This window comes from Neodiprion fabricii, chromosome 7 (assembly GCF_021155785.1).
Source record: "Neodiprion fabricii isolate iyNeoFabr1 chromosome 7, iyNeoFabr1.1, whole genome shotgun sequence".
Classification (NCBI taxonomy): domain Eukaryota; kingdom Metazoa; phylum Arthropoda; class Insecta; order Hymenoptera; family Diprionidae; genus Neodiprion; species Neodiprion fabricii.
In genome coordinates this window covers 21,108,685-21,132,986 of record NC_060245.1, presented here as the reverse complement: position 1 = coordinate 21,132,986, position 24,302 = coordinate 21,108,685, and the positions used below count along the sequence as shown (strand labels likewise).

Below are 24,302 nucleotides of genomic sequence, written 5' to 3'. Positions count from 1 at the left end.
ATTTCATTGAGGCTGCGTAAGACTTTTGGATCGAAAATTTTTCGACATCTCTACACCCCAGTCTCTTTCGGCAATTTTCATGTCAATTTTACAAACAGGTCACCCTGTGTATCGTAATAAGCGTACGAATAAAATATTCCACGCAAACGACACGTGGCTGAAAAGACAAATTCTATCAACGTACATGTTCATAATTCCAAAAAAGAGTATAGGCTGAAGTCTAATTGAAACAGCTGCACTTAAATGAGGGTCTTTTTCTTCTAGGCCCACGTGTCGTGCAAATCTTTTGGCACATTAGCCGCAATGAACGTATTTCGATTGGCTCGTTTAAATATGCTCTAAGATGTCTGGCCGACAGCTGGAGCAGAATATTTGTGACTCAAACGACAATTTTTCTACTCATGCTTCACTTCATGTCCTTTTTAATTAAACTACCAGGATCGAATAGTATGATTTTTTGTTGCATTCTTTAACTTACAAATTGTACATATCGCACCGTTCAGGATTTCAGGCGATTTCTAGTAATGTCATACCTGGAATTTCGTGACCATATTCTGCTATTTGGGTGCATACGCGTGATCCAAAAACGTCGGCAAAGGAGCAGCAAATTTACTCGTCAAGATTTTCAATTTTCTGATAACACGGAACATGATATAACAAATAAATACCGGAGTCGAAGAGGTGACACTATGTCAGTAACAAACTTTAACCAGCCTCTTCCAACAAATTGACTTGGGACTAAGTTGGTCCACAGTTACTTCTTTGCCATGGGAAGGGAAACGCAGATTGAGATAAAGGAGATCAAAGCGAAATCACGCAACATTCAATTTCCTCCCATGAACTACGGATGATTTTAGGAGTAACACGTGACCGCTTCACTGTTTCCTCTATTTATGCCTCACCGCCCAACATACCCTCGTCCTGTTTCCACCCTGACCCATTCACCCAGCGGGCTATCAGGAGACATAATATCTAATTGGTCCTGAACAAATTTACCCAAATAATGCGACTGATTATTCCTGAACAGATACGGTTTCTCTCGGAGTCCCTATAAATACAGAGTCACTTTGTTGGCTGGAAACGAATTTGGACAATGTTTCGGGCCGGTTCAATGAATCATTCTCAACCAAAGGTGTTTGTAGTTGAATAAAGCGAAGGCGTGTTCCCCGATTTTGATTAGACGATGCAATGAGTGTGACGTGACTAAATGCGTTTACGAATCCGCTTTTTTCCATGGGTTGTAAATCAGTAAAATGTTTTCGTATATTCAGGTCCAGTGGAGACGTGAATAAATGAATAATTTGTTTGTACAACTGATACTTGAGTACATCGATAATTGCTAACGAATTACCTGAAATTGTGAATAGTGGTTTCATGGAGTAAAGCTGGTGCCAAATGTGGATTAAAAACCATTTTTTATTGTACTTTGAAATCTTGGATGGATTCCAAGGGTTTCGCCTCATTTACAAGATACATTTCATGAACTGCAGGTGAGGTTCTGAGGCTGGTCAACGAGCCAAACGTGGAGGGAGGTGAGTCCGTAATTAAGAGTTGCGGAAGGAAGACAAGCAGGTTCGTCGGAGGGAAGGGAGGCCTGTAAGAACAATGAAATTACCTTATTAAAACATGCTCCAAAACTGCTTGATCGAATGCTTGAAATCTGGAACAAAATTTTGCTGGCGGTACAAGCAGGCGAATTCAGGCAAGACGCTTGTCATCCTTGTAAAAATATTTATCTCATATCTCTAATTCTTCTTCATTTCCAGGTTGTCCCTTTACGCTTACCGATGTAGTCGTTGGTGGGATGGACTCCCACCAAACGCGGTCCGAAGAACTTGCGGTTCCGATGCCTTCAAAGCCGAAGCCTATCACGTTTTCTCCTTCGTGTAGAATGAACCACGGCCACAAGCTGGAGCATTCGGTAGTAGTCGTTATGCGGTAGAGGTGATTACCTGAAAAGATAAAAAGAAAAAATCCGTGAGATTGGTTACCGTTGCTGCTTCGAAAGAAAAGTTAGTATTCACCCATGGTTGGTATGCAATTTCCCTTATAGTAGCCCATTTCTGAGGTGATAAGAGAAGCGTTCGTCGGTATTTTATGCAGTCCGTCTTTTTCTAGGAACCAAAGTTCACGAGCACCGGAAGTCTCTGAAAAACCAGTCACACGATCGATTTTCTATTATTAAAGCATTTCATTTGGTAATTTGAATGTATCCAGTATGATTCCGGAATGACGTACCATCGATGTAGAAATACGCAGTTACCGTGTAACATTCGACTCCTCCTACCACCTTCGTCGTTACGGCTGAGATGTTGGCATATTCCATTGGTTGACCTGTACCATCAACGTCTACTGCCGGAATCTGTGTGAATATTGTAACAACAGATGCACTATCTGATCGTTGAATACGAGTTTGTGAAATAATTTTTTGAACTTACAGCAACTTCGACTCCGATTGCTGAACCATTTTCGGTTGAATAGAGGATCACGAATCTAAAGTCACCTTCGTAGCCAAGGGCTGTAACACCATCCGGTTGTTCGACGCCCGAGATGTTGGTCCATCCTTGGTTTTGAGCTGAATCCAACGTCTGCGGGAGTTGATAGAAGTGGCTGGAAGTGTTCGCGGACCAGGAAGCTTTATGGAATCACAGATACGTGAGTACATGAAATATGTGTCGAGGTAACAAATGAAAGGTAGAAGACTGTCTTGATGTGAATTCATTTGAAATTTTATGCTCAATAAAACGAAAAGTTATGTTATAGTAGAAGTTCGTCTTCGGAAGAAATTCAGTGAAAATTGGATAATGCTTGATATCTATATGAAATCGAGGTAGTTACGTACCCACGAAACCGGTCCATACGTCGTCGCCTAAAATGTGGTAACGAAATTAAAATTTAACAAAATAATGCGTTCAATCTACGGTGCTTTTGTTGATTTTTATGAGTCTGATTGCTCACCTGCTGATGCTGTATTAAAAGCAGCTAATGCAATTATCGCAATTTTAAGAAACATGATTGAGGTATTTTCAATTTTTGCGATGTGACATATGTACTTGTCAAACGCTACTGATTCATGGACGGAACTAAGATATCGGCAAAAACGTGAGCTATATAGTCTCCACGTCGTCAACAGATTCTAATTATAGTCTATTTATTCACCCGAGAAACGACACTTGTCGCTACTAAATTTGTTGCTTATTTGTATAAAAGTGACTGCACGGATTGAGAAACACACGTGTATATGTACCCAGTGTTTCATTATACGCAATTTATTAGAGTATCTCCAAAAGCAGTAAAAATTACAAACCAAGGTTACGAAATCGTAAAAAAATCTCTGAATCGATGCACTTAATGTAATTTCTCATCATATTTTCAATAGACTTAGAAATTCTTGAATTTCAAACTGCGAATCAGATATATATTTAACTAAATTTCAATGTGTTTTACAAATTTTCGTGAACGCAGTTTCTGATCGGAACTGGATAATTCCTTTGAAGGTCATTTAGAACACGTAAGAATATGTGGTCAACGTTAGCGCGAATCACGACGAGCCTGTCTGCTGCGAGCTACAACACTTGATAGTGTCATGATGAAGAAGGTGAATAATTATTCTTTTTTGCAATTGTATTTGCATGTCAGCTGTAGAATTACTACGAATTCTCAATTATGCGGTTTTCACTAGGATAAGACTTGTGCCGAATGTATAATACAGTAAAATTTTTTTATCATGACTGTTTATTTTTTGCCGAATAGCAGACGTTTCATTCCATTTATAAAATATATTACATCGCCTTATAGTTTCTGGACCATCCAACTTCAGCTGCAAGTGATGTCCTGAGGAGTATCGACTAACCAAATGTGCAAAGAAATGACTCCATACTCGTATATTGCATTCACCGCACAAGTTGGTGGATCACGGACAACATACTGTAAGTGAGAACGGTTAATTTACCTCAATGACTTATCAAATCGTTCTACTTCATTATTACTTCAACACGTTCTTCTTGTAATTACCGCTAAACTTGCTGGTGGAATGGTTTCCCACCAAGTTCGTTTGGAAGAAGAAGTTCCGCTACCGAATCCTTGGAAGCCGAAGCCAATTACGTTGTCTCCATAGCCCAAGAGAAACCACGGGTACAGGTAGGAGCAGTCAGAGGTAGAGTTCATATTGTTGTAGTGATTGCCTAGATAGGTAATACATGCTGATTGTCGTAAATGTGATCTTGAAAGAAAATCGTGAGTCCTTACCCATGGTTGGAACACAGCTGCCCGCATAGAATTCCGTTTTCGATGTGACCTCTGAAATGTTTGTCGGTATCTCGTGCAGTGAATTTTTTTCCTGGAACCAAATTCTGCGACTGCCAGACGATTCTGAAAGTTCAGACGTACTGACTCTTCAGGATAAAAGCATCGCACGTGGAAATTAAAACGTCTTCACTACACTTGCAATTACGTACCATCGATGGAAAAATACGCAGTCACCGTGTAGCAGGAGACTCCTTCTAGTACTTTGGTTGTTATTGCTGAAATGTTAGCATATATCATTGGTTCACCCGTATTGTCGACGTCTTCCGTTGAAATCTGTATGGAATATCGAAAAAATACATTCAAAACGGGATATGGTTAGGTTTGAATTCGATTTAACTGGACGGGTTGACTACCAACGAATATGACCGCACCAGCTTTATAAATCTATCAGTTTTGATGTGAATGTAGAATACGAGTATGCAAAATGATATTTGTTATTCACCGCGATTTGCACCCCGCATGCTGCACCAGTTTCGCCCGAATATAGGACCACAAGTCTGTAGTCACCATAGTAGCCGAGGGCTGTAACACCATCCGGTTGTTCGACACCCGAGATGTTGGTCCATCCTTGGTTTTGAGCTGATTCCAACGTCTGAGGGAGTTGATAGAAGTGGCTGGAAGAGTTCGAGGACCAGGAAGCTTTATGGAATCACAGATGCGTAAGTACATGAAATATGTTTCGAGGTAACAAATGAAGGGTGGAAGACTATCTTGATGTGAATTCATTTGAAATTTTATGCTCAATAAAATGAAAAGTTATGTTATAGTAATAGTTCGTTTTCGGAAGGAATTCAGTGAAAATTGGATAATGCTTGATATCTATATGAAATCGAGGTAGTTACGTACCCACGAAACCGGTCCATACGTCGTCGCCTAAAATGTGGTAACGAAATTAAAATTTATTAAAATTATGCGTTCAATCTACGGTATTTTTGTTGACTTTTGTGAGTCTGATCGCTCACCTGCTGATGCTGTATTAAAAGCAGCTAATGCAATTATTGCAAGTTTAAGAAACATGATTCAGATATTTTCAATTTTTGCGATGTGATGTATGTAGTCCTCAAACGCTACTGATTCATAGACGAAACTAACATATCGGCAGAAAGGTGAGCTATAATAGTCTATTGATATATAGATATATATCTATATCAACCTGAGAAACGACAGTTGTCGCTACTAAATTTGTAGCTTATTTGTATAAAAGCGACTGCACGGATTGAGAAACACACGTGTATATGTACCCAGTGTTTCATTATACGCAAATTATTAGAGTATCTCCAAAAGCAGTAAAAATTACAAACCAAGGTTACGAAATCGTAAAAAAATTTCAGAATCGATGCATTTAATGTAATCTCTCATCATATTTTCAATAGACTTAGAAATTCTTGAATTTCAAACTGCGAATCAGATATATATTTAACTAAATTTCAATGTGTTTTACAAATTTTCGTGAACGCAGTTTCTGATCGGAACTGGATTAGTCGCTGATTCTTATTTTATGATTGAACCTGCGAGACTCGTTCCTGATTTTGATTTCAAGTTTGGAATCAGTGATCTAATGAACCCTCGGACCGGGGCTCTTCTGAAACTAATTGTACACGATCACACTTTCTCACAATAAATCGGATAGTAATTTGTATGTTGACATATTCAAACAAGATCAGCCTTGTCGGCGATTTAATTTAAGGATTAACAAATTGTAGTGAAATCGCAGAGTCACATGGAGCCAGAATAATTTCATTGAGGCTGCGTAAGACTTTTGGATCGAAAAATTTTCGATATCTCTACACCCCAGTCTCTTTCGGCAATGTTCATGTCAATTTCACAAACAGGACACCCTGTGTATCGTAATAAGCGTACGAATAAAATATTCCACGCAAACAACACGTGGCTGAATAGACAAAGTCTATCAACGTACATGTTCATAATTCCAAAAAAAGAGTATAGGCTGAAGTCTAATTGAAACAGCTGCACTTAAATGAGGGTCTTTTTCTTCTAGGCCCACGTGTCGTGCAAATCTTTTGGCACATTAGCCGCAATGAACGTATTTCGATTGGCTTGTTTAAATATGCTTCAAAGGTGTCTGGCCGACAGCTGGAGCAGAATATTTGTGACTCAAAGGACAATTTTTCTACTCATGCTTCACTTCATGTCCGTTTCAATTAAACTACCAGGGTCGAGTAGTACGATTTCTTGTTGCATTTTTTTACTCGAGATTAATGAAAAAAACCACAAGCAATGGATTCACATGCAAAAAAGTCATCGAAATACATGAATAATTGTTTGCTCGATACAATCCAGCGGAAAGCTCGAAATTTTTGAAATCACAAAAATTCAGGGACTTTTCGCGTTTTTGGTGTGACCCAGTTACAATACATTTATTGTTTTTCCTTCAATCTAATATTAGTTACGATTATCTGTTGTGGCAACAATCAATGCTACGTGCATCGTTGGTACATTCTTACTTCGTAAGTGTTCATGGAAAATTCCAAAATGACATTGTTCGATTGACACGTATTGACGCAATTGTGTTTCCTCGCGATCCGGGAAATTCCATTACAACATTGAACTAGACATATTTGGCGCCAGATTTTCTGGCAATGTTATCGGGCAGGACGATTCACATCCGAAGTGTCCACTCAACATTTTGCATTAGCTTTACTCGATGCAAAAATTGAAGATTTTACTAGAAAAGTCATACCCGGAATTGCCACGTGTGTTTGTCAACTGATTATATTAGTTCAGGTGTAACGTCCGCAACATTTCGTGAAATTTAACCAGCTGAAGACAAAACCTCATACCGTATTTCATATAAAAAAAAAAAGAATAATTAAAAAAATACTGACAAAGAGCGTGTCAGACCTCTTGATTATGGGTTCTACTGAAACTTTTTGGATTGTATCCTAAGTCGGTGACTTGTAGTTTTTTCTCGCAAGCAGTTCTTCACTCTTAATAAAGTTGACAATACCAGCAATGTGATGAGTAAAATGCTATGACAAGTGAGACCTGTAAAATATTTTTCATTCGGATATAAATTTTATTATTTATTTTTTTGTTCTTTGTTCAAGTATCGATGACTGGATCTTATAGACCTAAGTGTCAATGGATTATATTGTTTCCGAGCTGTAGTAAAGTATAATCTTGGCTATCTCCCACTTATCAGGAAACTCCGGCGACTCGCTGCCACAGTTCTTGAACAGAATCTTGAACTGCGAATTTTGGGTAATCTAGTTTCTGGTAAATTGCGCGAAAAAAGGTTAGGTAGATAGAACAATGCATCAGAATACCCAAATTTCTAATGGAAGTAGCGAAAATAGTCGGAGGAGACGAGCAAGGCGAAATGGAGGAATATTGATAGAAGTGCGTAACATCAAGACAGCGTGGCGGATGCGTCAGGGACCAACCTTCATGAAACTCGACACCAACGGAAGCTTGCGGTCGTGGACCGCGACTTGCCAATTGCAGCCAAAATAACGACGACGACGACGAAGAAACCAGAATGCACATTATATAATAATATTGGGGCCCGCCATGTATTGCCCCCTCCATTAGTCGTAAAGGCATTGACCCAATTGCACAAACAGCAGGCAAAAAAATGGGGAACGCGTTACCGCATCGGCCCGTTAGTAATATTGAAACAGATGACGACTCAGGATCGTCACTGGACTCCGTGGTGTTAAAAATCCCGAAGGACTGGGTCACGAGGGTCAATCCTTTTACTATACAGCTAGCTGCATATCGTCAACGAAGCTGCATCTACGACATTACCTTCGGGATGTAGATAAGTCGTACGTACGATCAAAAAAAAAAAATAAAAACTGGTAATTGCAGTGAGTGAAGGACTTCTGGTCGGTGACTACACAGAATGGCCTCTTCGGTGTCTTATATCGCTTCTTGTTCGACTTTCATACCTAAACTCTGACAATTAGTAGTTGGTAAGTCCTATATTACCTATATATCTTGGTTCATTTAGTATCAGTAGTATCAGAAGCTTGCTGAATATTAGTAACCAAGGTTAATAGTTACGATAATTTCTTGTATTGAAATTCCCTTCCGTCTGCCGCCACCTTCACTCAGTAGTACTAACTGTCAAAAACAGTGGCGCTTGGATCAATGAACCACCAAACGAGACAGCAGACTTCTTGCGGGTATAAAATATTTAGTGACGAAGTAGGAGTTGTCAGTTGCATTCACTTATGATGAGTAACTCTCGATAGGTTAACGTCCTCCGAACGCGACGCAGGAATCATTCTTTAGATTTTTAGGTTAATTTGCAAATTCATGACCTAACGTAATTGTCCAGTCTCTATGAGAAGAGAAATTATAAATGGGATATTAAAAATTCAATTTAATAAATTTAATTCGTTCACTTAATTAAAAGGTGGTGCTCCAATACCTGATTAAATGAATACAGTATACAGGCTAAATAAAAACTATGATAAATGTTCTACAGAGGAATTGTCACAGCCTGTGAAAAATACTTATACCAAGAGAGACAGTTTTGATTTTGACAACATTGACAGCTTAGACGTAAAACACGTGTCACAAAAAAAAAATTACGAAAAGTATACATATCAATAGAGAAAATCCGTTAACAAACGGATGGATGTACAAAATGTTTTAGTCGTATCATGAGATTACGTGAATGCGCACCGTAATGAACCTTGGTTATGGGTAATTCAGGGTTACCTATAATTAGAGGTCCTTATGATGCAGATCTCATGATTTTTGGGCTAAATGTCACTAAATTTAATTCTCAATGGCGTCGTTATAGTGTTGAGAAGTCCATTTTTCATCTCTAACGGTCCATAGTGCCATTCGAAGCGGAAGTTCCGCACCATCTGAGAAGAAAATCTTGTATCATTTTTCGAAACGAATATTACCGTTAGTCAATAGAGTTCACTAGGCTAATTACTTTTATGAGGAGTGTTTCCATTTCAAGTTGTGAAAAACGTCTCCCGATGCAGGAACGAGGGCCAAAACCGAAGGGCATGTAAACGAAGGGATGAGCATTCTTGGTACAAGACACTGAGTTTGAGGATTCCCTGAGCCATCTTTCGGGAAGGAACTTCATGTTATCCGGAAAATGCTCAGGATCAAGGCTCATCAGCCCGTGACATATGACCACGTCATCCTGGAGAAAAAATGTCTTCAAGTACTCACGAAGCAGGTTCGAAAACCGTGAAATTTCTCAAGCTCGGCAAGTTCACTCACACCTTTGGGAATTCTGTAACCACCAATAACGACGTCTGAATTTGTTGTTCTAAGAACACCCATTGCGACTGGTGCCAGCCTTAAACTTTCTTTGATGACAGCCCTTAAGTATGGAATATTGTTCAAAGTCTTCGCGGTTACCGGTGACGTTTTTGTCGGCAAAACCTTGATGGCCTCTTCTCGCAGTTTTTCTTGAGCTTCGGGGTTTGTCGCGATGCACCACATTGCGCCGGAAACAGCAGTGCTTGTCTGATATGAACAATGAAGGTATTGAGACTAGATTGTGATATATCCAACGAGATCACCTAACCCATGATTACTTACAGTGTCAACCCCAGCCAATAGCATGTCCATTATCATCACTGTAGATGTCTGTTCATCGACGCTAATCAGTCTTTCCAGAATACTTGTATCGCCAACGTCCTCCGCTTTCTTCTCGGCAACACGTTGCTTCGCTTGATTCACGTATTTGCTCGTTATTCTAAAGAGTAGATCATGAGATAAATGAAAGCTGGAGAAAGATTTAGGTGCTATATCGTGTCCAAACATTGTACCTGGTCATGTTGTCTAAAATGTTGAATAACTTCTTCAGATTTCGAGTATCGTATAATTTCCATAACGATGGTAGTACTTCAAGCTTATACATGAGCTCAAACATTTCGCTTACATTGTTGATGAAGACCTGAGGTTCCGAGTCTTTCGCAAGATTGGGCTCGAGGCATCCCACGCGATGATCGAACGCAATCACGCATATCGCTGGGAACAGAGGCTCATTTTTTTTTTTATCATGAAAAGTATTGCGAATAGGATAAAATTCCACTACTCACATTCCAGAGCCCATTTATGTATCTCATTGTTAAACGTGGCTGGCATCTCGAGGGATTCAGGATCTCGGAGACTGCAAATCATTTCTACGAAATCCATCGCCACCTGATCAACTGGACCCACGTGTGGGAGGATCGTCCTGGGCTGCATGAAGTACTGGTTAACTTTCACCCGGAACTGATGCCATTTCTCTCCCTGACTGTAAGTTAAGATGTTGTTCCAACAATATTAAGTGAGTGCTAGAGAGGTACAACAGATAAAACGTCAGGTATTGGATTTATACGAAGTTTCATGGCGCAAGGATTTTACCTGGGAAGTAGACCATACTCTCCTTTGAAGAGGCCCTCCTTCCGTTTCCGGTACAGCTTTAGCGGCCCAGAGGTGATCCTGCTGGGCCAAGATCCTTCTGTCCGGTATATTTTCTCGGCATCTACCGGGTCGAAGAAAAATACGCAACGTCGTCGTCCCGGAATTCCCTCAAGTTTCACAACGTCCCCGTACTTTTGACGTAGCTGCTTCATCAAATCCGCTGTAGATATATTTTGGAATTCACCTGAAATCCAAAATACTCGATTAGAATTACCTACTTGATTTGACTTCAAGCTCACTCAAGCCTGTTTTAGAGCACTGAGATGTCATGTGCCGCGTGTTCCCTCAGCGGGATTCGACTTACCGACAACTGGAAGGAACCTCAGGACATTCCCAAGTACTGGAAGCGGTTTTGGTCCCGGGATGGACTCATAAGGCTTGGCAGCTTTCCACTCGACGTCAAAAGTACTTTGTGATTGAACGCCGGTTGCAGTAGTTGCACTTCTTTTTGAAATGATCGTTTCGGAGCGCGAGAATGCGAGCGTCAATCTGACGAGCGTTGAATTCCCTAGTATCATCTTGTAAAGTCGGCCCTAGGAAATGGAGTATCAATTATTTATTTGCTGTGGTATTCTGCAAGCTGTTCGTAATAGAAAAGACGGATGTTTGGGAAAAATTACCTAGTTTCAACAGTAATCAATCTGTTTAAGCGTACGGACTTTGTATGCTTTTTCGACGTTGCGATGGAAGATAACGCTATCGTACCTACTCACCAACCAAACGTGCCTGACGACTCACACTCAGAGAGTGTCCCACTTTTGGCGCTCATAATAATTGATATATGCGAAGTGTTGCACTAAAGTTACTTGCTTTCAGCGACTGCGCAGTTGGCGGTAAATGCCTTCGATGACACAACCGTGTCCGTGCTCGTTGGAGGAATTAAACTTCGTGGATGATATTACGATGCTTGTTTGCGTCTGTATACAAGACAGTTTTCAATTTGGGAACTGTACAATAAGCCTCGTCAGCTATGCGACTGCATTCGACTGTCGCCTACTTCCGTATACCTGACCCCTCGCTTTGTACGCATCTAATCGCTAACAGGCTTATCTACATACTTATCGCTCGTTGACAACGATGGGCTCGATCTTTTCCACGAGTTTGCTATATAAAACATCTAGTTGTTTGCTAATTATATTCGTTCGTACAAATCGTTCGAATTTTGGTTATTGCCTCGTTACAATTTCCAACCCATTATATTTCAATTGCTTACTATTTGTCAATAATTATAATTGTATTTCCCATTGTACGTCATGTCATTTTCAATTTTTTCCAAAATGCTTCGACTTGCAATTGTTATTTTTGGAAACTTAAAAAAAAAAAACAAGTGTCTTCATTGTTTTTCATTGGAAAGTTTTGTGTAAGTAATATCAGTAGATTTCATCGTAATGTAACCGTGCCGCTCCTTCAAAGCCACACAGCGTGGTGTTTGGGTGTGAGTTGAAACTACGTTACATGCATAAAGTAAACGTTCAAGCAAATTATCACCGAGTAGTGGATACAGGTTTAAATAAAAACAAAGGCTGTGCTATAAATGATTCAATATTAATTAGTACCACAACCGTACTTTACAATTTGTACTATACAATCGATTTCATAACTTATGATAATAATGAAAAATTGTAATCTGCACTGCTGAAGTTACGTTATCAAGTCTTTCAATGCGTGAACACTTAGCTGCTCACACTGTTCAGAATTTGCGTACAAATTTCATTCACGCAGTGTATTATCGAGGCGGTAATTGGCAATCAAGCTAGTTATCTGTTGAGCAGTACCGTAGAACGTATATTCAGGCTTTATATTATCAAACACTTGATACACTTCGGCTCTTTAAATTTCTTGCGTGGTGCATAACGAGCGATTAGCAAGCATATGGACATGCTTAAATGTCAATCACTTTAACCTGAAACGGTGACTCGACAGTATTTATGAATCCGCTTCTGAGCTTGAGCTTTCCACGGTTCCATTCCAAGTGAAAGTTCCTTACTATCTGTAATACAAATATCTTTTTTTTTACTTCCAAACTTGGGAGGATCTACCTCTAAATAATCTGGCCGGCTGACCTTGATCAGGAGCGTTTCCATTTCAAGTTGAGCAAAACGCCTTCCAATGCAGGTTCGTGGACCGAAACCAAACGGCATGTAGGCGAAGGGATGAGCGTTCTTGGCCGAGTGAATCGTCCCAGCAGAATCCTTCAGCCATCTTTCCGGAAGGAATTTCTCTGGATTCGGAAAGTACTTGGAATCTTTGCTCATCAGTGAGTGACACATGATCAAGTCATCCTAGATGAACAGATTCGATCACGAAGGTCGATATAAGTAGATCAACCTGTAGAACATGGAAAAGTTGACTTACACCCTTGGGGATCCTGTAGCCACGAATTGCAACGTTTGTATTTGTGGTCCTCAAGTTGCCAACAGCGATTGGCATCAGTCTCAAACTTTCCTTAAGTACAGCCTTCAGGTATGGAATATTGCTAAGGACGTCTAATGTCACGGGAGAAGTTTTACTGGGCAGAACATTAATGGCTTCTTTCCGTAGTTTTTCCTGAACGTTACGATTCGTTGCTATGTGGTACAGCGCACCCGTGGCAGTGTTGCTTGTCTAAGTGTTGAAGCAGAGGTACAGAGACTGACTTGAAAATTTCTTACTCGTACAGTTATCTTATCCAGGATCACTTACGGTGTCTACTCCGGCTGTCAACATGTCCATTATCATCACAGTGGTTGTGTGCTCATCGACGCTGATCAGTCTCTCCAGCATACTTCTGTCTCCGATGTTCTCCACCGACTTCTTGGCAAGCCGTTGCTTTGCTTGATCCACGTATTTGCCAGTTATTCTAAACAAAAGCATGTTTTGAAAGTAGATTTTCAGATTTTTATGGACGACTCAAGGCAGAGAAGATTTCTTGGGCAAACTGAGACCTCCTACCTCGTCAAGTTGTCCAAAACTCGGAAAAACTCTCTCAGGTTTTGGGTCTTGTAAAGTTTCCAGAGAGACGGTAGAATCTCGAGTTTGTACATGAGGTCGAACATACTGTGGACATTATTAATGAGGAGCTGAGGTTCGGAATCTATTTTCAGATTGGGCTCGAGGCATCCTATGCGATGGTCGAAGGCAATTACGCACATAGCTGCGAACAGAGGACAAATTTTGCCGCGGGTATGGGTATATAAGGGGGAAAAGTTCTCCTACTCACATTCCAGAGCCCACTTGTTCATCTCGTTGTTAAAAGTAGCCGGCATTTCGAGGGACTCGAAATTTCGAATACTGCGAATCCTCTCAATGAAATCATCCGCCACTTCGTTGATTGGACCGATGTGAGGCCGGATTGTTCTTGGCTGCATTAAATGTTGGTTAACTTTCGAACGAAACCGATGCCATTCTTCACCCTGGCTGTAAATTGTCATTTATCAAGTTAATTTTTTATTTTCCATTTTCACGAGGCGTCGTTAGTCGAGGTTTAACTGCCGTCGATGAACTAGGAAGTGAAAGGTAACTCACCTTGACACAAGCCCGGATTCACCCTTGTACACTTCGTGTCTCTGCTCGCGATACAACTTAATCGTCTCCATCGAAATCCTGGAGGGCCAAGGACCTTCCGTCCGGTACACTTTCTCACAATCGTTCGGATCGAAGAGAAAGACGCAGCGTCGTCGACCCGGAATCCCTTGGAGCCGGACAATGTCGCCGTAGGTTTTACGCAATCGATCCACCATCTCCAACATTGGCAGCTTTCCGTATTCGCCTTGAACTCGCAGAATGTTGGGACTAGAATTTTTCATTGGAAATAAAATTTGTCGAAACGCTACTTACCGACGATCGGAATAAACTTTGGAATATTTCCGAGAACCGGAAGTGGCTCTGGTCCAGGTATCAGATTGTACGGCTTCGCAATTTTCCATTCGGCGTCGGCGGTTTCTTGAAAATTTTCATCGGATAGAACGACGGTACTCCTATGCCTGTTCGCGGAAACATTCGACCGCAATACTGCCAGCGAAAATCTGGCGAACGATGAAGTATTCCGCATCATTTTCACCCGTCAGGCTGAATGGTAAATTGACCTTTATCCACACTTCCCAAAATATTTTACAATTTAATAACACCGTCTTTGATTTTCGACCCGTCAATTTGACGAGTAGTAATTTCGGTATCGTTTCAAGCACCAGACGGGATCATATGTCCTTCGAATATTGCATTACGGGTCAATTTCCAATGCTCAACGCTTCAGAGGCTCCGATAATGTGGTGCACGAGCGATGAATTCGACGCCGGAAAAGTAACGCGCGGTGGTTAATTGATCAATCGACGGATCAAAGTAACGCTCGATGACGTGCGGATAGAAGTACTGGCAAAAATAGAGTGCAGCTCGCATAAAACGCGACCGGTGCAACGTGCCTGGTAAGTGTACGCAGTTCCTGGTACCGCCGAGTAGGAGGAAGGTGGACTTGAACTGTTGCTCAGATTTCCTCGTTTGCGCATTCGCAGGATGACGATCCGGATGCTGAAGATGGAAATTAACGGACCAAGAGCAGGTGCGGAAGAGCCTGCAGGGAGGGACGAGAATGTTGGGACCTTCTAAAACATGAAGATTCGAGGTACACGAGTATATCATTGAAAGCGTGGCTTTTATCGTCGGTATTAGAGGCTGGTTGACCACGAAATCCGATTAGTCGGGTGAACGTAAATGCTGCTGGAGGCGCCCGTCCGTCGAATGCCATTACGGTGCCGGTTATCCGGGGAGGCGTGAGCTGGAAGAGCAAGGGTCAGAGGGTCAGCAATTAAGCCCACCGAGTAAACTGGCGAGACTCGAAGGCAGTCAATTTTCATTTCTAATGTAATAACTCGACCGCTATGTGTCCGGCTGTAATTCCGCTAGCGAATTACTGACTGCAGGTTACTCATTACTTTAACTCGCGGTCATTTCCCGTTTGCCTGCGACAAAGACGACCGCAAAGATTGCGGGAATTCCTCGCAGCTGGCAGCGTTAGACACAGTGCCCGTGAACAACTCACCGGTGAGCTAACGTAGTCTCGACCGGTTGGCCAGGTGCTTGATTCGCTTTGGCGAGGCCTTGACGACCCGTTTGTCACTCGCAAAATTACAACTATCGCACACGTGATGTGAGGGTGAATAATATAACAACTCTTATACAATTTATGGCAAAGGCCTTTGGTGTTTATTCTTCGGACAAACTCAACATACACGGTTATATTTGCATCGGTACAAAGTGAACAAAGGCCAGTTGCAAAAGAACCGATTAAGCCTCAAAAGGAACACTTAATAATCCAGATTCTTGACATTTTTTTAATGGCCATTTAGTTTCCGTCCACTAAATCATCGTACACACGGTCGAAACGAAGTGTGTAACTTCTTTCAATCATCAATTAGACGGAAAGTCAGCGGTGTCGCCGGTCCGTATAGGAGTTTACTTTGGAACTGGAGATCTCTGTCATACGTCACCTTCCATCTTCTGAAAATCTGGTAATCGAGACGATTAATCATACGCTATGCAGACCAGACTCGGGACGCGTTAGCTCTGCGCGTATACCTTCGCGAGTAGAATTTCCATTTCCAAATTTGCAAAGCGTTGACCGATGCAGGCTCTCGGACCGAATCCAAATGGGAGAAAGGAAAATGGATTAGCGTTCCTGGCGGATGGCACGTACGCCCTGTCACCTCGACCTGCTTCCTCTGAATCTCTGAGCCATCGCTCAGGCAGGTATTTCTGGGGCTCTGGGAATTCCTCCGGCGAATTTGACGCCTCAACGTGATACATGGCCACCACCGTCTGCGCAAAATCGATGCAGAATTAATTTGCAACTCCATTCGGGTGACCAAGAAGCGAGGTAAGAATTTAGGTCATTAGTTAAGAAAATCTGAATACTGTGGTATCCGGATTCAGATTGCAAATCGTGAAAGAGAGAGAACAAAAAAAAAACAACTGCACATAGGCATACATCATTTCTGGCGGATATTCATGCCTCGAACAGGGTCGAAGAACCAGAATTCAAGGTAACCGTTATTATATCGTATACGAGTTTCAATTAGTTAAGGCAAAGATTTGTACCGCTCAATTATGAATTAACTTCTCGCTCGGTGTTACGCAAACGTCAAGGTTCGCCCAAATTGAATCTCTCGCGTAAATAGCGATGTTTTGCCAGTTGAATTATGGGACTGCAGCGAACACGTGGATTTACTTTGTATAAATTTAAATCAAGTCGGCAATACCGTCGGGATTTTGTTGTTTTGTTTAATCAGCTTCTTCAACAACCTTCGTCAATCAAGTTTTCATGCAATCTTAGAGAGAAATGTTTACTATTTCCTTGAAGAGGAATTACTGGTGGGGCTAGAAGTTAAATTTATTTGACGGCGAAACTAACGCGATGGGCGAATAACGGGGTGACATCAATACGGATGCACAAGTTATCACGTGAGTGAAAGACGAAAACAAAAAAAAAAAAAAAAAAATGATGCCAAAATGCGGAACGAAGCGTGAGAGCAAGCTTCAGATTAAGGATAACGCGATACCGTGGCAAGAGTATTTAGCATGAATATTGCAGGTGTACGACGGTTGAAATTCTCGATTGACGTCAGGTGTCGGTTACTGATATATGAAATTCCTTCGCAATAACGTGGATTAAATCGAGTGGAAATTCGCGACGCTGAAGTACGAATTAGTTTAATATTCATAAACTTCGAACCGTTATTCATGGAATATCTTCATGCCTACAAACTAATTGTGCAATTAGGGGATTACGCTGTGGCATAATTAATAATTTCGCATACTTACTCCCTTTGGTATTTGGTAACCCGATAGTACCACGTCTTTGCCAACCTCTCGCAATGATCCGATTGCTGTTGGGGTGATTCTGAAAAATTATGTTCCTCTGGGTGCTCTAGAAACTGTAAAAAAGCGACTGGAGCAAGCTATGAGCAATTGAAAGCATGGAACGAGAGGAGCAGTAGCTGGGACTTCACGGACATCTGTGATTTAAGCGTGTACAAGTGGAGAGACATCGAGTTTCCGGATCTATCGTGAATTTTAAATCACCAAGCCTGTTTGTGTGCACTGACGGCGTTTAAATATGTATACAGTAGAGTCACCTCATACTCTCCTTGATGCAAGCTTTCAGATACGGGAGTTTGAGGACGTCCTCCTGGCTTACCGGAGAGTCAACTTCCGGTAGAACTAGCTTGAGCTCCTCTCGAAGACACCTCTGAGCTCTGCTGTTTGTCGACAGATGCACCAGCGCGTTTTCCATCGACCTCGCCGTCTGGGAAAGCGTATTTTAAGGTACACACATGAAACGGGACAGACCTCGACGTTCCATCTTTCCACATTTTCATTCGCGTTAAAAAAAGAAGTGGAAGAAAATCACCGTGTCGATCCCGGCGTGCAACATGTCGATAGCCACAACACAGGCGACGGTCTTGTTACTCGTGGTCAAAACGTGTTCCAAAATACTCTGGGTCTCCGATGACTCGCCCTCCTTTCGGCTTATCCGTTCCACGCACCGATTGATGTACTTCATGGATATGCTGCGGTGGCGAAAGAAAACCTGTCAGTCCGATCGGATGACTTTAAGACTACACAAGTTGAAGGGAATTCAGACTACTTAAACCGACTTCTGGCACAGCCGTAAAGCGATTTCGAGTGTTGCCAACCCCTCGACTTGAGACGAAATGTAAACTTGACCCATTGCCTGAAGTGAATGAAGGGAGTCTGGTGTTTGAGTCACGACGCGGGAACCTATTAGGCCGTGAGTTTACACTTCCAAAATTGGTTTACTTGCCGTTCGTTATGGTATTATGGACGGAACATTCGGCCCAACGGAAAGTAAACCCAAGCCGTACAACTCTCGAGGTATGTACGCAGGTGTATATTTACATTGAGAACGATTAATGCCCCGAAGTGTTAATTATCGAGTCGTTTTCTTTGGTGCAAGCTTAGGGCGCAATCGCGATACCGCGTACCTGCTACGCGCCTTCTAAGAAGATTAAAACTAATTAATTGCCTGATGTACAAGAGACTGTCGGGGACTCCGGAGTCTATCGAAATACCCAAGCCCGTCTGTATCCACATCGTTTAATAATTTTGCCGCGGCTTGTCAAGGGAGAGATGATTGATGAGAGGCTAAATATATCTTCGGCTAACATATCCGCGACGCTGCCAGCGTAAATACGTCGCCACGCTCCTGATGAAAAAATCTTTTGAGAATCCAAGCTTGCGGCAAGAATTCCGGAACATGAGCCAAGTTTTGCAGCTTGCTGACTTCCTCGCAATCTCTATGCCCCGAAACTCGAGGGCAGCTTTTCCACTTCCTTTTCCTCTTTACAAGGACACCTCCAACTCGAACGCGTTTAGCTGAAATTTCATTTGGACACCCTCGCGGGATAGTCGGGGAAATTGGTAAGGGCGATGAAGATTGATGAAGGGGCTGCAATTGAACGTGCTTTATCGTGACTAGGGACCCTTACCAGAAGTAGGCGTTCGCCGACTCAAAACACGCTCAAGATGTACCTTTACCTTATCGCAATTTTATAATACGAACTCGATTTGTACGTCAACAGCACGATTGAACTCCTTCCTCCGGAAGGCGGACATGGGGCTTGGACTGACGTCGAGGTCGTAAGTGAGCTTCATCATGGTTAGCACAGCCTCTACGAGACGATGAGCGTCGCTGCTTTCCGGAGATTCCGGGTCGTCTAGACATCCGAGACGAGTGTCCATCGCCAGAAGAGCCACGGCTGAATGTGGAGGAGGAGAAAACGAAAGAAGGTATATTAAATAAAATCCCTTCGGTGTAATAATAATGATTCGAGTACATGAGACGGGCGACGGTGCTTCGCAGCCCACTTAAGTGCGGGGCACCAAAACTACGAGACTCACATTCAAGAGCCCATTTATTAAGCTCGTTGCTGAAGGTTGCCGGTAGCATCTCATCTCTTCCGCGGATTCTCGTCATTCTGTAACAGGAATGGAAAAATATAAGCAATGAAAAGGAGAGAGGCGAAGAGGGGAGGACTTTCGAGCCGATATTCTTCGCTTCTCCGCATTTTCTTCAAAAGCTCCTTCGTGGTGCGTTGTTATTAATTCAAACAGCGGCTCACCTCTCGACAAAATCCGAAGCCACTTCATTGATTGGCTGAATGTACTTAGACGCCACTTTCGGATTCAGCATTGGCGTGTTCGCCACGTTCCTTATCGAGTGCCATTCTCTACCTTGCCTGTTGAGTGTAAAAATTTAGAAAGGAATTCAATGGATTCGCTACTCGTCTGGGATTTAATTCTTCGGACCTCCATTTCTGGAACTCATTTAATACTCACTCTGTCACCATGCTTCCAACTCCGTCGAAGAAATCATTCCTCACGTGATCTCGGTAGTATTTATAACTGGGCATAGCGTCTCTCTTCGGCCAGATACCCTCCGTTCTGTAAATCTGAAGAGCAAAATTTTCATCAATGTTTCAAGACGCAAGGCGTTAATTGTCGAGTTGTTATCCTCCACACCTTTTCAAAGTCTTTTGGATCGCAGACGATCACTATGTCCGGTCTTCCGGGTAACGATGATAGTTTTATTATTTTCCCGTAACGCTTTTTCAATTTTTTCACCAGCTCCACCTGATTATCCCTTGGATACGAACCTGTAAATGAGTGAAGCATTAAAAAATATGATCATAAATAACTGCAATCTGCACTAAAAATATCTGTGACTGTATGATTATTGCCTCACGACGATCTTTTTCACCCAACACTATCTTGTATAAATAACCATGTTTTCCTTCTAATCTCTTAAATTGATTTCATAAACATACTTTACACTCTGTCAACAAATTTGTGCGCGTATCACGTGTGTTACAACGATCGAGCAGCCACGCTCAATTATCGCCGATGATCCTTTGAACTTGATAATTACACTTCATGTATATTCCAAGCAATTACGAGATAACTGGCTACACTCAATGCGACTCGTCATGCACAGTCTCAAAAAGTTATCAAACGCTAAACCTGATTATGTTTTGATCTATATCGAACATAATTGAAAAAAAAAGAAATCTTGGGCATGAAGGAACCACGGATTGCAATGAAAATTCTATATATATATTTTTGTTCAATGACTGCATCCTTTAATTCTGTCTGTATTAAATGAACCATTAATTATTATCTATCAATATGTATGATCAAAGCAATTTATATTCTGGAGCAAACGGTATTAGCCTAAAATATCATTAATAAAAAAAAAAAAATATTATTGTCCTAAAAGAATGTTGCATACTTTAATTGAACGTATATTAAACCAAGATCTAATAATATCTCAATATTAAAGAAAACAATTGTTGTTTTTTTTTTTTCTTTCTTTGTGGTAAAATATTTCACGGGGTCCTTTTGTGCCCCACGTTCCACTATACCCACTTTCAGATCATATCGCACATACGTAAAAAGTGGAACGACACTGAGAATGGAAAATCCGATTTCGGTTTCAGCCCGTGGTTCTTTTCGAGAGGCTATCTCTGGTTATTGCGTAAAGATTGATAGGCGGGGACAAGGGAACCTGCCGGTGCAGATGTACCGCTTTTTCGGTTCTTGAACCGCGGCTGATACGACGGTGCAAAGGTCCCGGGACAGATTCTCGGTACAAACGTACTCGAGTGCAGTGCAAATACGCAAATACAGTGACTTGACCACTGAAACTACTGCCGGATGCATCGAACGACATCGGGGACCGTGAGAAGAAAACTCTGCAATCGGTACCTCGGAGGCAGATTCCTCAGAGGCTACCGATTGCAGCGAGTGAAAACGGACTCGGCTGGTACTTGGTCAGACACATGCGTCGATGCAGCGTCGACTGGAAATAGCGGTAAAGCGCTCAAGTTCTTCTGTGAAATTTCAGCGGCGCTCCAACTCTATCCAGTCGTAAAAGTGAGGACCAATTACTCGAGCAATTACCACACCGATTCAGTTTGCTCGACTTTTGTACGTTCGCTGTTCAACCAGCGTACCTACTTTGAGATTCTTCGACCGGTGGTAATCGACGGACTGTCCGTACCGCCGCGCGGGTCAATTATTAAACAATCTTGCGTTGCCGAAGAGTTAAGAGCTATTACAATACTTACCGCAAGCGTATTCACGCTCGTTTGAAACTTTCAATTATGCAATGTGAACGATGAGAGGTGAGCTTTTAGGTTATACCCAAAACGCGAGAAAAGGAATAGGCACGGCAGATACCATGGAAAAACTGTTGTAGTGCGTAAACCTTAAGATTTCTGCATCTGGACTTTTATTTTATTTTTTTTGTTACCAGTTCTACGTCTGGAAACAATGGTTTTTTTCAGCATAAGAAAGTGGAATTGAGTCTTTGGTATATTTTCTTCAAATTGTGATATTTCAAAAATCCAAATTGCGAAAAATTTGAATTTGAGATCGATGTTGAAAAATAGAATTTTAAAAAAACCTTTGAATAATGTAGAATAAAAATAAAATATAAGTAATGCAGATTTAGAAAATTGGAAGAGGAATAAAATTTCTTATTAAATCATTTCTCCTACAGTTTCTCAGAGTTGTAGTTTAAGCTGTATTGCTATCCAAAGAATTAAAATTGCGATTAAATCCCTTAAATTAATTTGGAATTAAAAAAAAAAATCAATTAGCACCTACAGAATCCAATTACGTGACCCAACGTTTAAACGTGCGAATGCAGAAATCTTAAAGGTCATTTAAAGTGCTATTATTAACGTTCTTTTGATTCATTTCAGAATTCACCGCTTGCAACCGTATCAGGGACACTGTAAACTGCGAGGAAGATACGAACCAATCAGGGGTAGAAATCTCCAAAAATTTCCAATCAGTGGTACCGGCTTAGGCCCAGGGATTGCTTCGTAGGGCAGAGCGGGTCCAAAATCCTGGGTTTGCGGATTGGATCGGTCAGTTTCTTGGCGAAATTTTACCGAGTGACAGAACAGCGCGTGGTTGTTGGTCACGGCGGCGATACCAGTGGCCAGTTTTTTTCCCACACCAGCGTTCATGGCAGTGGTGAGTATATCAATGGGTTTTATGGCCTTGCGACACGGGCCGCGTGATTTACCGATTTATACTTTCCTCAAAGCTCTCCCGGGGTTCGTCGATATATATTCTTTTATCGCGTGGATTTTCACTGCCGGATTATGGATGTACGCTCGATGATAGTCGTGCGGTATTTTCCGCCTGGATTTCGACGATTTTCAAACACCGGATTGCGGTCGTGATATAAAAAAAAAAAGACTCAAATCCACGAAAATATTACTATGGAACTAACTGCGGTGGGAAAATAAAATTTAGGACTACACGATAACCGGATTCAAAACTTGATCAGCTATGAAATCTCGTCCTGTATTCGGTCGCGGTTCTCTCGCTTTTCCCATTAACCGTTACAACGCGCATTTCGACTACACTTCACTATTTTTCTCTTTCGCAAAAGGACTTTGGTTCTTTTTTTATACTAGTTTTCATCACCGATGGAAACGATCGATAATGGAAATGAAAATCCGAGGTATGCTCAGAGTTTGAACTTGAACTATTTGACGATGTCCGATCCAGTTGAGGGAAATCACGATACTGCCGGTTACCGCATTTATGCGCGAAGGTTTCAAAATGTGTATAACAACAAGCGATTTGGGGTCACACGGTTTATCAATGTTGAATTAATTAATGCATACTTCTGAGACTTCCTATGTGTTAATGAAATAAATATCGTCGATTTCTAAACCCGACAGATATCACAATATTATACGCAACTCGATACGATAATTATCATCCACCGTTTGATCAATACATATAATAACCAACCGTTAATTCTTATGTCATAATCTTCGTTGCGGTAGTTAAAATAACAAGAAGAAAAATTACCAACTGTAAAAGATATTGAAATCTAGTTAGCTCTAGCTAGCCCTGATTGATTTTATCGACCGAGAGAATGGAAGGGTACGCTTGACGTAGACGATATTGAACGAGGTCGTCTCTTTAGATTCATTTCAAACTGCGCAGTCTGCTATTTTAATAATCTGTGACGCATGTTGAAATACAATGATAATGTAACTTGCAGTAGTTTGATTGCGCGTGCTGATTAATCCGTTAAACTTTTACGTCCATCCCTGTTGGTTAATTGTTTCCTGGGGGCATATACACCATGCATGTATGTACTTTATGTGCGTATAAAGTCTGGTGAATAGAATTACCCTATACGAAATTACAAACAGAATATCTCGTTTTAAACTTTGTTCCAGCGTCTAAATTAATTGCGCGAGTTCTCTCATTCTGGTGTGTGTGGTTCATAATTAAAATGTTTACATGTGCAGTAGGTCATAATATAATAACAATCATACGGGATGCAACGGGTGTGCAAGGCGCCAGGAAAATTATTACCGTCGCGTATTACTGGCTGCTTGTAAGAGTTATTTCCATCTCTGATCCCCGTCTGACTTATTCATTTTGTTCTCGACTCGTGTTTTAATTTGCTTTTAAAAGGAGGGGCCACCCGAAAGAAAAATCGAAAGAAGAGAAATTAATTTACGGTAAAGATGTCTGAATGGACTATTAAAAAACGTACT

At 41.4% G+C, this 24,302-nt stretch overlaps 4 protein-coding genes across 8 annotated transcripts; all 4 read right to left on the bottom strand.

Moving 5' to 3' along the window:
- Positions 1 to 1,396: 1,396 nt before the first annotated feature.
- LOC124186372 lies at positions 1,397 to 3,114 on the bottom strand. The gene is made up of 7 exons (XM_046578010.1): positions 2,959 to 3,114; positions 2,843 to 2,869; positions 2,439 to 2,635; positions 2,239 to 2,362; positions 2,025 to 2,147; positions 1,786 to 1,952; positions 1,397 to 1,594 (listed from the first exon to the last, which is right to left on the bottom strand). Exons 1-7 carry the CDS (start codon positions 3,011 to 3,013, stop codon positions 1,478 to 1,480), a joined length of 810 nt encoding a protein of 269 aa, XP_046433966.1. The 5' UTR covers positions 3,014 to 3,114; the 3' UTR covers positions 1,397 to 1,477.
- A 593-nt stretch (positions 3,115 to 3,707) lies between these two features.
- Positions 3,708 to 5,401, bottom strand: LOC124186373. Its single transcript, XM_046578011.1, has 7 exons — positions 5,271 to 5,401; positions 5,155 to 5,181; positions 4,751 to 4,947; positions 4,458 to 4,581; positions 4,249 to 4,371; positions 4,015 to 4,184; positions 3,708 to 3,927 (listed from the first exon to the last, which is right to left on the bottom strand). The coding sequence occupies exons 1-7, from the start codon at positions 5,323 to 5,325 to the stop codon at positions 3,817 to 3,819; spliced, it is 807 nt and encodes a 268-aa protein (XP_046433967.1). The 5' UTR covers positions 5,326 to 5,401; the 3' UTR covers positions 3,708 to 3,816.
- A 3,249-nt stretch (positions 5,402 to 8,650) lies between these two features.
- LOC124187080 (probable cytochrome P450 12a4, mitochondrial) lies at positions 8,651 to 15,012 on the bottom strand. The gene is made up of 15 exons (XM_046579332.1): positions 14,221 to 15,012; positions 13,916 to 14,112; positions 13,648 to 13,849; positions 13,399 to 13,555; positions 13,072 to 13,320; positions 12,780 to 12,998; positions 12,620 to 12,706; positions 11,021 to 11,249; positions 10,657 to 10,900; positions 10,350 to 10,546; positions 10,077 to 10,278; positions 9,847 to 10,003; positions 9,523 to 9,771; positions 9,224 to 9,442; positions 8,651 to 9,149 (listed from the first exon to the last, which is right to left on the bottom strand). Exons 1-15 carry the CDS (start codon positions 14,499 to 14,501, stop codon positions 9,042 to 9,044), a joined length of 2,997 nt encoding a protein of 998 aa, XP_046435288.1. The 5' UTR covers positions 14,502 to 15,012; the 3' UTR covers positions 8,651 to 9,041.
- An 854-nt stretch (positions 15,013 to 15,866) lies between these two features.
- On the bottom strand, positions 15,867 to 23,350 carry LOC124186413 (probable cytochrome P450 49a1). 5 transcript variants are annotated; one of them, XM_046578119.1, is made up of 11 exons: positions 22,529 to 23,330; positions 20,230 to 20,363; positions 20,047 to 20,159; positions 19,830 to 19,946; positions 19,609 to 19,685; positions 19,271 to 19,466; positions 18,098 to 18,257; positions 17,823 to 17,992; positions 17,509 to 17,587; positions 16,267 to 16,506; positions 15,867 to 16,188 (listed from the first exon to the last, which is right to left on the bottom strand). In XM_046578119.1, the coding sequence occupies exons 1-11, from the start codon at positions 22,740 to 22,742 to the stop codon at positions 16,168 to 16,170; spliced, it is 1,521 nt and encodes a 506-aa protein (XP_046434075.1). In that variant the 5' UTR covers positions 22,743 to 23,330; the 3' UTR covers positions 15,867 to 16,167. The 5 variants fall into 5 exon arrangements, with proteins under 5 accessions (XP_046434075.1, XP_046434073.1, XP_046434074.1 ...); XM_046578117.1 differs by having other exon boundaries at positions 15,867 to 16,196; positions 22,529 to 23,323; XM_046578118.1 differs by lacking the exon at positions 22,529 to 23,330 and adding an exon at positions 21,276 to 21,481 and having other exon boundaries at positions 15,867 to 16,196.
- Between the last annotated feature and the right edge of the window lie 952 nt (positions 23,351 to 24,302).

What these genes read in the sequence shown, in the direction of transcription:
- LOC124186372 (XM_046578010.1), bottom strand. Translation starts at nt 3,013, where the DNA reads ATGTTTCTTAAAATTGCGATAATTGCATTAGCTGCTTTTAATACAGCA. An exon ending in TTTTAATACAGCATCAGCAG is followed by an intron (nt 2,870 to 2,958) that starts GTGAGCAATCAG and finishes ACCACATTTTAG; the next exon opens with GCGACGACGTATGGACCGGT. An exon ending in TGCGTATTTCTACATCGATG is followed by an intron (nt 2,148 to 2,238) that starts GTACGTCATTCC and finishes CTGGTTTTTCAG; the next exon opens with AGACTTCCGGTGCTCGTGAA.
- LOC124186413 (XM_046578117.1), bottom strand. Translation starts at nt 22,742, where the DNA reads ATGAACGCTGGTGTGGGAAAAAAACTGGCCACTGGTATCGCCGCCGTG. An exon ending in GTTGGAAGCATGGTGACAGA is followed by an intron (nt 19,947 to 20,046) that starts GTGAGTATTAAA and finishes TACACTCAACAG; the next exon opens with GCAAGGTAGAGAATGGCACT. An exon ending in GTTACCAAATACCAAAGGGA is followed by an intron (nt 16,507 to 17,508) that starts GTAAGTATGCGA and finishes GATTTTGCGCAG; the next exon opens with ACGGTGGTGGCCATGTATCA.
- LOC124187080 (XM_046579332.1), bottom strand. Translation starts at nt 14,501, where the DNA reads ATGAAAAATTCTAGTCCCAACATTCTGCGAGTTCAAGGCGAATACGGA. An exon ending in CTGTCGAGTCACCGTTTCAG is followed by an intron (nt 11,250 to 12,619) that starts GTTAAAGTGATT and finishes TCCATTTCCTAG; the next exon opens with GGCCGACTTTACAAGATGAT. An exon ending in ACATAAATGGGCTCTGGAAT is followed by an intron (nt 10,279 to 10,349) that starts GTGAGTAGTGGA and finishes CTCTGTTCCCAG; the next exon opens with CGATATGCGTGATTGCGTTC.
- LOC124186373 (XM_046578011.1), bottom strand. Translation starts at nt 5,325, where the DNA reads ATGTTTCTTAAACTTGCAATAATTGCATTAGCTGCTTTTAATACAGCA. An exon ending in TGCGTATTTTTCCATCGATG is followed by an intron (nt 4,372 to 4,457) that starts GTACGTAATTGC and finishes CTGAACTTTCAG; the next exon opens with AATCGTCTGGCAGTCGCAGA. An exon ending in CAGCTGTGTTCCAACCATGG is followed by an intron (nt 4,185 to 4,248) that starts GTAAGGACTCAC and finishes TTACCTATCTAG; the next exon opens with GCAATCACTACAACAATATG.